Source organism: Typopeltis vanoorti, chromosome 1 (assembly GCF_054136105.1).
Source record: "Typopeltis vanoorti isolate ZY-2024b chromosome 1, IOZ_Tvanoo_1.0, whole genome shotgun sequence".
NCBI classification, from domain to species: domain Eukaryota; kingdom Metazoa; phylum Arthropoda; class Arachnida; order Uropygi; family Thelyphonidae; genus Typopeltis; species Typopeltis vanoorti.
Genome location: NC_143549.1, coordinates 68730611 through 68743687, shown reverse-complemented (window position 1 = coordinate 68743687; position 13077 = coordinate 68730611). Strand labels below are relative to the sequence as shown.

Here is a 13077-nt window from a genome sequence, read left to right as displayed (position 1 = left end):
CAAAAAGGGGATATGACAGAAACATTTAAGTTGCTTAAAGGATTTTATAGAATAGATATAGGGGAAATGTTTCAGCACTTGGTTAGAGAACCAGAACAAGGGGTCATCCCCAGGAGTTGAATAAAGGTGTGGTTAGTAGGAGTGTGAGGACTACATTTTTTGCTTGAAGAGTTGTAAATGAGTGGAATGGGTTACCAGAATCAGTGTTGTGAGTGTCTGTTAATGGGTTCAAGGAGAGATATGATAGATTGTGTGGATAGATTAGTCTCCCAGGATAAGTCTTTCTACTCTATGGAGGTGCCCGGACAATAATAATAATAACAATAATCTATCATATAAAACCCTTTAAGCAACTTAGATGTTTCTATAATATCCCCTCTTTTTCTCTGGCACTTGCCTCTGAATTCTCTCCACTGCTTCCTTATCCCCAAGAAACTCTGGGGACCAGAATATTATCTTTCAGGTTATTTCCTATATCATTTATGTACAAATTAACCACCTTACCGGCCGCTATGGATCAAATACGCATCCGCATACGCTTCGTATCCATCATATATTTCATTGTTATAACAATGGTATTACAATTTTAATAAGCACTTCGCATCCATGATAACGTGAACGTCTATAGACGTCTTGGCCGGTAGCGTGGTTAAACAGCAATGGTCCCAGTACTGAACCTTGTGGCACACCACTAGTCACCTTTTTTTGCCTCGATTGTGCCCCTCCATATACCACTTTTTGATATCTGTCCAGCAGCCACCCTCTTATCCACTTAACTAGCATCACGTTCATTCTCATTTGTTCTAATTTGCATAACAGTGTTCCACGTGCTATTCTTTCAAATGAGACCTTGGAAAATATTATAAAAAGTTAGTAAATTACTAAGGCATGACCAACCTTCACAAAGCCATGTTGACCCTCATACAGTATCATATTTTTATCTACCCATTCTGGAATACTCTTTTTGACCAATTTTTTCTAGTACTTTTACCACCACTTCTGAGATACTGATTGGTCTATAATTTGCTACTACAGTCTTAAAAACCTCCCTTTATGCAAAGTAATTATTTTACCCTCTTTCCACTCCCTTGGAACTCTACCAGAGCTGCAACTTAAAGCACCTAGTCAAAGGCATTGCTAGTTCCCTTGCACATTCTTGCAAAACCATAGCTGATATCCCATCAGAGGGCATATTGCAAAAGTTGATAAAATAGCTCGGGAGTGGTGCCAAAGATTTTGGAAAAATTGGTTAGGGCTCACATTCAGAAATCAGTTGACAGTGAATCTCTACTTTGCAATGAACAACATGGGTTTACTAAGGAAGATCATGTTTTACCAACTTGCTCACATTCTATAACAATGTTACCATTGAACTAGACAAGGAGAATGAATGCACCAAGATACTTTTGGATTTTGCTAAGGCCTTTGATAGAATACAGCATGGTAGACTGTTGCATAAATTGGAGAAAATGGGTTTGGGTTATAGAATATTAGCATGGATAAGAGAATGGCTGACTGACATATCAAAAAGTGGTATACCGGGGATGTGAGTCTGCAAGATTTAAGGTAACAAGTGGTGTACTACAATGATCAGTGCATGGTCCACTGTTATTCAATCATTCAATATCATTAATGTATTGTTATTCAATACATTAATGATATTAAGAAGAATTTGACAAGCGACATACAGCTATTTGCTGATGATGCAAAGATAGGTAGGGAAAATCAAGAATGCTGCTGATATGCAGTACTTGCAGAATGATTTGAATAGGTTGGAATTATGGGCAGTGGAAAATGGGTATAAGTTCAATGTCAGTAAATGTAAAGTCATTCACTTCGGCATGATTAGATATCCAATGTCGCATCATATTGTTGGGATTATACTAGAAGATACTGATGAGGCTAGGGATCTTGGAATGTTAGTAGATAGGAAGTTCAAGTTCAGGGCCCATGTGGCAAAGATTGCAAATACAACTCAAAAGATAATTGCAATGCTGAAACAAACGTTCACATGTAAGATAAGGATGTTATTTTTCTCTTTACGAGGCTTTGATAAAACCTCACTTGGACTATTGTGCACAGGTCTGGTCTCCTGGTTTTCATTATGATTCTGATATATTGGAGATAGTATAAAGGAGAGTGTTAAAAATGATATCAGGATTGTGGAATATTATGAAGACAGATTGGGAATTTGTAGACTGGCGACACCAGCAAACAGGAGAAAAAGGAGTGATATGATGGAGACTTACAAATTTCTGAAAGTGTCATACAGGATTTCAACTGATGGAATTTTTCAATTTATGGAGGGGTGGGGAAAGGACAAGAAGGCATCCTTGGAAGCTAAGAATGAAGGCCGCTAAGAAGGGGTTGAGGGGTAGATTTCTCTCTCAGAGGGTAGTGAGTGAATGGAATGGATTGCCATTGGATGTTGTGAGTGCAAGCAGTGTGAATGAATCCAAGAATAAGTATGATAGCTGTTATGCGTAGTATGAAGCCTCCCTCGATGAGTCTCTGACTCCCTGGGGGCCTCTCTTAATAATAATAATAATTATAGAGGTGAGTTGAGAGAGAGAGAGACCACTATTGTGAACAACGTTGCATAATTGTGCAGGAAACATGGTGTGGAGTTTGATGGACAAAAGACTTATGGTTTGTATTTGAACAAATCTGGATTTAGGTGTCTTGAGAAAGTATTGTTCAGTGAGAGGTTGGAAGTCAGGGAAACTAGTGTTTCTAGGAAAGACCCAGGTAAGCATGTGCAGGCACCTTTGAGACAAATGAGTGAAAGAATGATCAGATAATGATGGTGAATGTATCTCCTGAAGTTCAGAAACTGAGGGGAATAGACAACACAAGGTATGAGGAAGGCTGTGGTCTGAAGGTATACTGCAGTTTATGTACCAATGCCAGAAGCATTCTGGAATAAAGGGGAAAATTTTTGGCATTGTCAACTTGGTCAAAGGTTATAAGCATTAGTAATACTTGGTTGATGCAATATGATAACATCAAAGGGATAGAATGCAATGGGTAGTATTTTCAGAGAGAATAGAATGGGAAAAAAAGTAGTTTTGCTAATGATAGCAGAAGAAATAAAGCTAGAAAACAGCTGGAGTTCAGCAAGACAGGAATGCAGAGGACAGTGCACTTGAGGCTATCTGGTCTAAGATAGAGGTCAAAAGGATGAAAAATACAATTAGCTGCTGTTATACACTAGGAGATGCAAGGAGAATGTGGACCATGCATCTGTTAATTATAGTACCTAATTATAATGGGATACTAAAGGACTGTTGGTGTGCAACATATAACCTCTTGCAATTAAGTCAACCCTGAGTGTAACTGTTTCCACAAATAAGGTGCTTCTGGTGAGTATCGCAACTGCAAAAGCATATACCTCCCCCCTTCCCAGTTAGTGAAATGCCAACTAGACCTCTAGGTGGTAGAGGGCTTACAATGCCCAGTGAAACACCACCACCATGCTTACTGGGAGCTTGAAGTAGTTTACTGCCAGAGCAAGTGCTCTGGTCCCCCCCCCCTCTTTTCACATGCAGTGTCATACTCTTTAAGAACATGACAAATACACGAAGAGACCCAGACACCTTTCTCCATTCAAAGATACAGCAATAAAATGGTCCTACAAGTCAACTGCTAGTTACGTACACAGAGCCAAATCTGACAGTAACAAATCCAAAGGCTCTCAATCAGCTAGATAAATCCTGCTCCTACATACTCAAACAGTTCATGCCTATAGGGAATCAAAGTGATCACTCTTGACATTTCTAACGTATTTCATTGTGTCTGGCACAGGGGGTTTGCTCAGCAAAGTACCATTCTATGTCTGCCTTCAATTCTTTGCAAGTGGATCTCCAGCTTCCTCTTTAGTCACTCATGCATCATGACAGATGGTTTCCTCTCCTCAGTTTCTCTACCAATGCAGGAGTACTCTAGGACTTTGTACTTTCTCCCATTCTTTTCCTTTTGTACATAACTGACCTCCACTCACTGAGCTATGCTGATGACAACACATTTCACTCTTTCCTCTCATTCGGCAAACCTTGTAGGATCCAAGTATTAGAAGACTCACAATCCTCCCTAACAAATGCTTTAAACTATCTTCTCACTATTGTTCAATGAGGCGAGGATAATCTTGTGAGCGTCAATACTACTAAAACACAATCTTCTATACAATCTTCTACACAATCTTTTTCTCGCCAGAGGTCAGGCCAACAATTGTTGTAGCAGTTGGTCATTATCTTTAACAAACCAGTTTGATTGTAGTATAGCTTATTTCCTGTGTATAGTTGTATGCTCCAGAAGATGACCTTGACATAAAGGTCGAAACGTTGAGTGTAGATTTTAGTTATATTAAACTAAAGTTTTTATTCAAACACGGTAGTTGTCTCCATAATTTTCAAAAATGCATTCGGATCACCGTGTAAGCCTAAAAGAAAGGAAAAAACAATCTTCTATAATTTCTCTGCAAGAAAGAGCTCACATCACTTCTTATTTTCAGTAACACTCAGATATCAAAATATGATCAGATTTCTTTGCTTGGACTTACCTGCACCTCCAACCTTTCCTGGCACAAACACATCTCAGTCATAGCTTCAGCAGCCACAAAAAATTGTGTACTTTTTTTTGTAAAAGGTATTACTTTTCACCTATAAAATCCCAAATCTGCCCAAATTTGGAACACTGCTCGCACATTTGGGATGATGTACCCAATGTACGAGCAGTTTGGGATGATGTACCCAATGCATGATGCTATTCAGAAGAAGGCAATCAGATTAATTGATGACCCTCTCTCAAAGGATCACTCCAATCCTTTTCTCACAATTATTCACAGTTTCTGCCTTAGCCTCTTCTGCAGATAGATACTTTCATGGTCAATGCTCTGCTCAACTAGCCACTATCATTTCTCCTTTCTTCAAAATCTGTAGGAATAAGAGCAGCAGCTGGTTAACATTCATTTACTATCCACCTTCAAACTTATCAGACTAACTTCTCTTCCTCCTCATCTACCTCTGAAGGTTAGACTGTAATCTTCAGCTAATCAACAAATTTCTGCTTTCTTCTTACCCATACTTCATACTAATGTGCTATAGGTTTTGCAACCCTTTTTATGAGTCATATATATATATATATATATACACACAGGCAGTCCCTTGGTTACGAATGAGATATGTTCCTGAGAACGTCTTTAAGTTGGATTTGCACGTAACTCGGATCCCTGATGAACAGAGCATATACGGTAATAATAATAATAATACCCCTGTGTTAGCCACTAGCGTAAAGATGCTGTGCCAACGAACTGCTCACGCTATGCGGGTTTGTTTACATACATGGAAGAAACTAGTTCCCGAATTATTAATTTAATTATTAATTATCCATATGGAAAGCCTTCTTAGTCCGTTCGTAAGTACGGAACGCCATAAGTCAGGTAGTCCGTAACCCGGGGACCGCCTATATATATATATAAAACAGGATGATAAGATCAATGCAAGTAACATTATGGGGACTTCATTTATAGAGCCACAGATTGGATGGAAGAAGGTCAGAGAGGAAAAGAAATGAAATTTATATAGGTCCTAGGAGATAATTCCTTGAGACAGCATGTAATAGAGGGGACTAGGGATATAAGAGTGCTGGATATGTTGACGCCATCAGAGGACTTGGTATTGATATTGGTAAAGGTATGGATTTGGTAAAGATATTGATCCAATTGGGAAGTGCTCACGTATGAATAATAAATAATCAGGTTTTAACTCGTAGACATTTTTTCATTTACACTAGATATATTTCTTTGACATGTTTTGCTGCCTATATAGCTGAATCAGGAGTTTCTTTTTGCTTAAAAAAACTTAAGAAAAACCCAACAAAAAACTAAGTGTTCCCTTACCTCCACTATTTCTATAAATTGAAAAGACTGGAATGATAGTTTAATCACAAGCATCATTAAGTATGTACAGTGTTGTGTAAACTTTGTATGTGACTGCTGGAATAGGAGAGGTTACACATATTAATTAATGATTTCTAAATGTCATGAAGGATCATATATCGGTTTCTATTTAGTGAGTGTTTTACAAGTGGAGATATTACAGTGCCACACGTGACATTGACTGATGTGGGAATAGCAGTAAATGAAATGGAGGTACTTGGGATATTTCAAAACTTTAATGTGCAATTTGAATCATAGGATTAGATGGAATGCCCATGTATTGCAAGAATGTACAAGAATATCGGCAACTACTCTGACCAAGCTGTTTAAGTCTCAGCTCTGGGAAAGTGCCAGGGGGAGTGAAACGAGTTCTTTTTCATAAAGGAGGCTGCAAGATAGAGCTAGGAAATTACAGACCAACCAGAATTCAGGATTTGGTGGACAGGAATATGGCACTCTATGGGAGAGGAGGGGGTAGAACAGCATGGTTTTTGTAAAAGATAGATCTTGCCTTGGTAATTTGCTCACTTTTTATCAGCTGAGATAGATAAAAGGAAATTGCTACACAGTAATACTGCTGTACTTTTCTAAGGCTTTCAAAAAGATAGCACATGAAAACTGGACCAAATGGAGCTGGATATGAATGAAGCTGGTGATATGGATGAGAGTGGCTGGATTTATTTATCCCCCATTATGGGGAGTAAATAAATCCAGAAGAATATAGGTGACTAGTAGTATACAGCTGCATTGTAATTGGCTGATGCTATTTAATTTATAGCATCAAACTGCGAAGAGTGATATGATATAGATACACTACAGAATGACTTAAATTCTATTTCTATCATGAAATTGATTCAAGGAAGTAGATTATTATTATTATTATTTTATTTTTTGCTACAAAGGCTGGTAATGTGCCTTGCTCCACTAGCCTAACCCAAATTGGAATAACTGCCTCTCCATATCAAAGATATGGGGGAGTCTTATTCTAATGAAACATTATTAATACTTTTTTTAAATGTTTCCTCTGTTATCATTTGCACTGTTTAATGTATAACATCATGTGGCTTTTACTATTTTAAATAATCCACTGTTCATGTTTTATTTTGCATTCAAACAGCTTGATGCCATTGATGAAATAGAACACAAACAGTGGTACAACACTAGGGCAACTCGTTGCAAAGGTAGAGCAAGCTACTAACACTCCTATCTCAGTACCTCCTATAATGCAAAACACATCTCCTTGTGGATATGTCTAATGTTATGCATTAAGGGAAGGGCCACTACCCAGACTAGTTTCGACCTTTATTGAGGTCTCTTCAGTGCGAGCCAAGCCCAAGTGGAGATACCAGGCAGAAGCATTAGTAGGTCATCTCTACCTATAGGAGTTGCCAAACGGTGTGCCACTGTTTTTCATCATTTTCTTTGTGTTATTGTGTTAATTTGATAAACCTTATGGCATTATTGAAACACCAATTACTATATATATATTTGAGAGAGAGAGAGAGAGGTTGTGGGTGATTGGATTAGTAAGACAAGGCTACCAGAATCAGGATCATGAAAAACTTGCCTTATTATTCTTCTTTCTTTGTGTTCAAAACTGAAGTACAGTGTTTTAAAATAAATGGCAAATGTTAGTAAAAAAATGACTCACATGTTTCTTTTAAACTGTCGTCCTTGACATGCTACAATTTCTCCTAGAGTGCACTGGACTTCACCAAGAAAATCCTATAAATACAAATTCTTTATATAGTATTAAATCAATGAAAGTATTATTAAAAAATAAAGACTAACAGCATGAGTTTTGGTGTTTAATAGGTAAAAAACTAAACTGTGATAGTAATCTTTTTCTTTTTTAAACAGTAACCTAGAATCTAAGAAATTCACTAAATTCTTTGTTCGTCTAATAAACAAGAATCAACTTTTGCTCCACTATGATTACATTTTTTTATTTGAAAAAAAAAAAGGGTAGGGGAGGGGAAAGAGTTCATTTGTAAAATCCAGTTATAGCAATTTTTTTGTGAAGCATTTTCATCAAACAAACAGAATACTGTTAGTTCCACATTCCTTTAATACACACGCACACAAACTTTGATATAGTATGCCATACTGTATATGTATACTGTAATGTACTCAGACATTAAATTTGTGTAATTTCTCACAAATTTCAGATGCATACCATTTCACCTCTGCTTTCAAATAAGCAAGCAATCCCACATAATAATTATTTCCTGCTCAGAGAAGTTAAAATGCATTATCTTTGGTAAGATAAATCCCTCGCCCCCCCCCACTCTATCACACTTCATGAAATTAATGTGAGTAAAATCAATCAATGCTGTTATTACAGAAACAACGACAACAAAATTTCTAAAAATTTCTGCTCTTCTAATATCAGCTTTCCTTTCATATAGATGTGAATATCATCTTTAGTAATAACTGCGGTAAGTCTTAGGTTAAAAAAGTAAATTAATTTATGCCTAGGTGTATATACTGTGCGACTACAGATACGAGACCCCCCCCCCCGACACTTCTGCAAATGATAGAAGAAGGCAAATCCATTTCGATAATAGGGTAATCAATGCATTTTGTGGGATGAGTGTTTATTATTGTAGGTTGGAAAATTAGCTTTTCTTTTATGAAAATTGTAGCTTTTAAAGTGGTGACTATTTTCCATGTACAACAGTTGGAAAATTTACGTATAAAGCATGTGATTTCATGTGTTGTTAACGAATTCATACATTGCCTTATTCCTTTCTCTGCTTCAACATGAAATGACTCTTCTTGGCACATTCCCAGCCACGGATCTGGCATCTGTGGCTGGACAATATATATATATATATATATATTTAGAATATCTTATTACGTTCATCATAAAAATCATCCAGTTTGGAAAGTATTTTATGAATGTTAAAATATTCATATAGATAAAGAAATTAAAGACCTATAAAGAGTTCCTCAAATGAAAAACTCATATCACTCAAAAATTAACTATGTGATCAGTGCACAAACCGATCCGCTTTTGTTGAAGTCATGAGTTCAGTAGTCTTTCCATGCAGAAAATAGAACTGACTAAGTCCCAGTGCTATATTGGGATTCAGTTACAAAAATGTCCAAAGTATTTAAATTCTAGATAACGCATTACAAGAAGGGAGGGATGGGTGAATATTTTCAACTGAATTTTTTTTTTTTTTTTTGCAAGAAATTGGCACATGAACACACTGACAAAATTGATAAAACTGTTCTTCTGTTCAATATACATGAAATCTCTTTCAATGACAAACCAAGGATAACATCCTTCTATCTCAGAATAAGATACTTGATGGATAATCATAACATCTGCAGTGTGCTTATATTTTTTAATACTAGTTTTATTTAAAACTTTATCACCATAATTTTACTTTAACATTCCAAAAAGTTGCTGAAAGTTCCTGTCTAATTTAACACAAATGTTTTGTTCCAGATAACCCAAATGGTTATCTTCTGAGAGGATTTCAATTTTCAGTACTTCAAGTGGCTTCTCTTTTCCACTTCTACCAATGAAGTGGAAGACATATTCATCTCTCAATTGGATACCACATAAACTCCATTCTCCTACACACTGATATTTTCTTAATTATTTCTTCTTGTAATGTCATCAGGAAGGTGAGGGACTTCAGATACTTAGGTTCAACAGTGGAAGAAGATAGAGGAGCTGAGAAGGAAGTGGGATGCAGGATACAAGCGGGTTGGAGGAACTGGAGGGAGATGGCTGGAGTGTTATGTGATAAGAGGGTGCCGATCAATCTGAAAGGCAAAATCTATAGGACAGTAGTGAGGCCAGCTATGACGTATGCTATAGAAACTGTGGCCCTGAGGAAAAATAACATCAGCAGGATGGAAGTAGCAGAGATGAGAATGCTTAGGTGGATGTGCGGTGTGACCACAAAGGATCGTCTGAGAAATGACTAGGTGAGGGGAACAGTGAAAGTTATGAACTTAGGAGCGAAGATACACGAGGCAAGGTTGAGATGGTTTGGTCATGTGATGAGGAGGGAGGACGAATATGTGGGAAGAAGGGTCATGCAGATGGATGTGCAAGGAAGGAGGAAGCATGGGTGGCCAAAGAAGAGATGGAGGGAGCTGGTAGAAGAGGATTTCAGGATGAAGAACTTAGATGTGGTGACAGCCCAAGACAGGAGGATGTGGAGGAGACTCATCATCATCAACAGTGACCCCACTTAAGTGGGAGAAGCTGCAGAAGAAGAAGAAGTTCTTCCAAGTATACTATAGAAAGGATGCTTCATAGGAACTCAAATTATCATCCTGCACAAGTTTTCTACCCACAGAATGCTCTTCGTTTAGCCACTTCTAACAATGTACTCTTTGGTGATATAACAGCACAAAATGGGATAACCTCTGGGACTTCTGCTTTCTTTCTGGTCAGAGCATGGTACAGTTCCCCCCCCCCTCTCTCTCTAATCCAAACACCTGCGCCAGGTGAGTTACAAGTTACAAAATATAAGTCTTATTGTTAAACTGACCATAGATTTTTAATTCGTACGTATGTTCATACAATATTGCTACTGGTTTCGCTAGGTTTAAGAATACAAAAAAACGTTAGTACCTGTTAGGTAGCTAATGTAACACGTTCGCGTGACATTTCTACTCAGTATCATGAACACGCGTTACATGCAAATGCGTAATATGATTATTCGCATACTGTAGTTCTGCTGAACTGAGGGAATTAATTAGATTTTTCCAAGTATCGTTCGGTATGGCCCCTTGATTTCTGTTTAGGTTGCTGCCTGTACGTAAAATTATCTTTAAATAATCGATGTCCGTAATCTTCATCTACGTAGGGCATAGAGCTGTTATTCTAGTCTATAGTGTGGTTCAAAGTTGAAAAGTGATGTGCTAACCCGGAGGTGGTCGTTCTGTTGTGATTTACATTGCCAACATGTTCTTTCTGTCTTATTTCCAGGCTTCTCGAAGTTTGTCCAATGTAGGAAAGACCACACGTGCATGGAATATTATACACACCTGGATATTTATAAAATGGAACACTGTCTTTAGGAGATCTTAGAACCTGTCTGATGCTAGTAGTTGGTTTAAATACAAGCCTAATGTTATGGGCCTTTAACAATCTCGCAATTTTGGTGGAAATTGAACCCATAAAGGGGGTGACTGTTGTTGAAATTTGCTGGGAGACTGTTCTTTCTTGTTGGTTATCTTTGTATAGAAATTTGTTGATGATGTTTCGAGGATAACCATGTTGTGATAGTGTTATAGCGATTTGAGACAGTTCTGTTTGAACTTCATCATCAGAGATAAAGTTTCTAGCTCGATTTCTCAACATGTGGATGAGAAATTGTGTTCCATTTTATAAATATCCAGGTGTGTATAATATTCCATGCACGTGTGGTCTTTCCTACATTGGACAATGAGAAACCTGGAAATAAGACAGAAAGAACATGTTGGCGATGTAAATCACAACAGAACAACCACCTCTGGGTTAGCACATCACTTTTCAACTTCGAACCACACTATAGACTGGAATAACAGCTCTGTACCCTACATAGACGAAGATTACAGACATCGATTATTTAAAGAAGCAGCAGTAGTGCTACGTACAGGCAGCAACCTAAACAGAAATCAAGGGGCCATACTGAACGATACTTGGAAAAATCTAATTTATTCCCTCAGTTCAACAGAACTACAGTACGCGAATAATCATATTACGCGTTTGCATGATACTGAGTAGAAATGTCACGCGAACATGTTACCTTAGCTACCTAACAGGTACTAATGTTTTTTTGTATTCTTAAACCTTTTTTGCATTTACCATTTTTCTGTACTGTTCAAGCCTTGAGAAAGCTAGTCAGTTACTAGCAAAACCGGTAGGCAATATTGTACGAACATACATACGAATTAAAAATCTATGGTCACTTTAACAATAAGTCTTATATTTTGTAACATTTTATAACCAAAAACATGTATAATTTAAGTTACAAGTTATTCTCATTGGGATGAAAGCCTTCATTCCCTATTCCATTCAAAATTCTCAGCACTATCCAAGCAAAGTTTAATGGCAGGTGGACTGACTAAGGCAGTTCAAGTAAAAACAATTCAACCATGTGAAGAAAAAAATCCAAGTGGGTTGACACAAGGTCTGGCTTCATAATCAGCTCTACACTGAGGGCATGCAACAAATGAAAAATGCAGAAAATCTGTTTCTGTTACAAAATGACCTTGACAAAAAGTTTCCAAAGTCATGCCTTCTGGATTCTTGTATATGTGCACTGATGTGCAAGTTTTCATTTTTTATTTTCACCTCTCTTTCTGTCTCTCTCTCATCTAGGTGCAAGTATAACATTAAAGCTGACTACTTAATCATTCTTCTCCTCTGACCCCTGCACAGATGACCAAGGCAAATCACTTCTTACTAAACCAGAAAAACAGTGCACACATATATCCTGTACATTTCAACAGTAAGACATTAGACGAATAATAAATAACCCAGGCACCAAACCAAGATACCTCTGGTCCTGATGGCATCTCCCCAGTTGTACTTAAAATATGCTGTGCTCCAGAATAACTTATCCTGAATTGTCTGCACCTTTCATATTCAGCCAATTACAAAAAAAAAAAATCTGCAATCACACTACTAACCTATTATCCTCACCTAATGGAGAACATCAGCAATCAGATTCTTCACTATCTGGAAGGTCACCAATTCATCAATGACAATCAATATGGATTCTGCACTCCAGATCAATGGCAAATCTCTTAGTCCATATTAAGTACTATCAGTCTATATAAAACACAGTCCTGTTTTCTTTCTTGCTCTGAACACAACATGGAAATATTTGAGAACCTGTATTCTTGCTCTTGACATATTCAGGGCATTTCATCAGGTGTGAGATTGAAGCTAGCCTCAGCAAATTGACATCTTTTTCTACCTTTTGTAATTCGGTAGTTAGTTTCCCTTTGGTTGTTCACTGCATGTCATGGTAAATGTTTTCCTCTTTTCAGTATTCACCAACAGGAGTGTTCCAGGGCTTTGCTACATCACTTACTCTTTTTCTCCTATGTGGATATTACCTTCTCTTACTATACATAGTTTTACTAATGATAGCACACTGCACTCCTTCTAATGATTTAACAAA

The 13077-nt window shown here is 37.4% G+C and overlaps 1 protein-coding gene across 1 annotated transcript in view; it reads right to left on the bottom strand.

Annotated features, from left to right (window-relative positions):
- LOC150110067 (copine-8-like) overlaps positions 1 to 13077 on the bottom strand; it is a 301155-nt gene that overhangs the window by 196855 nt on the left and 91223 nt on the right. Inside the window, exon 5 of the mRNA XM_090406591.1 lies at positions 7587 to 7660. Within this exon, the coding sequence (XP_090262717.1) occupies positions 7587 to 7660 (74 nt within the window). The remainder of the gene's footprint in view (positions 1 to 7586; positions 7661 to 13077) is intronic.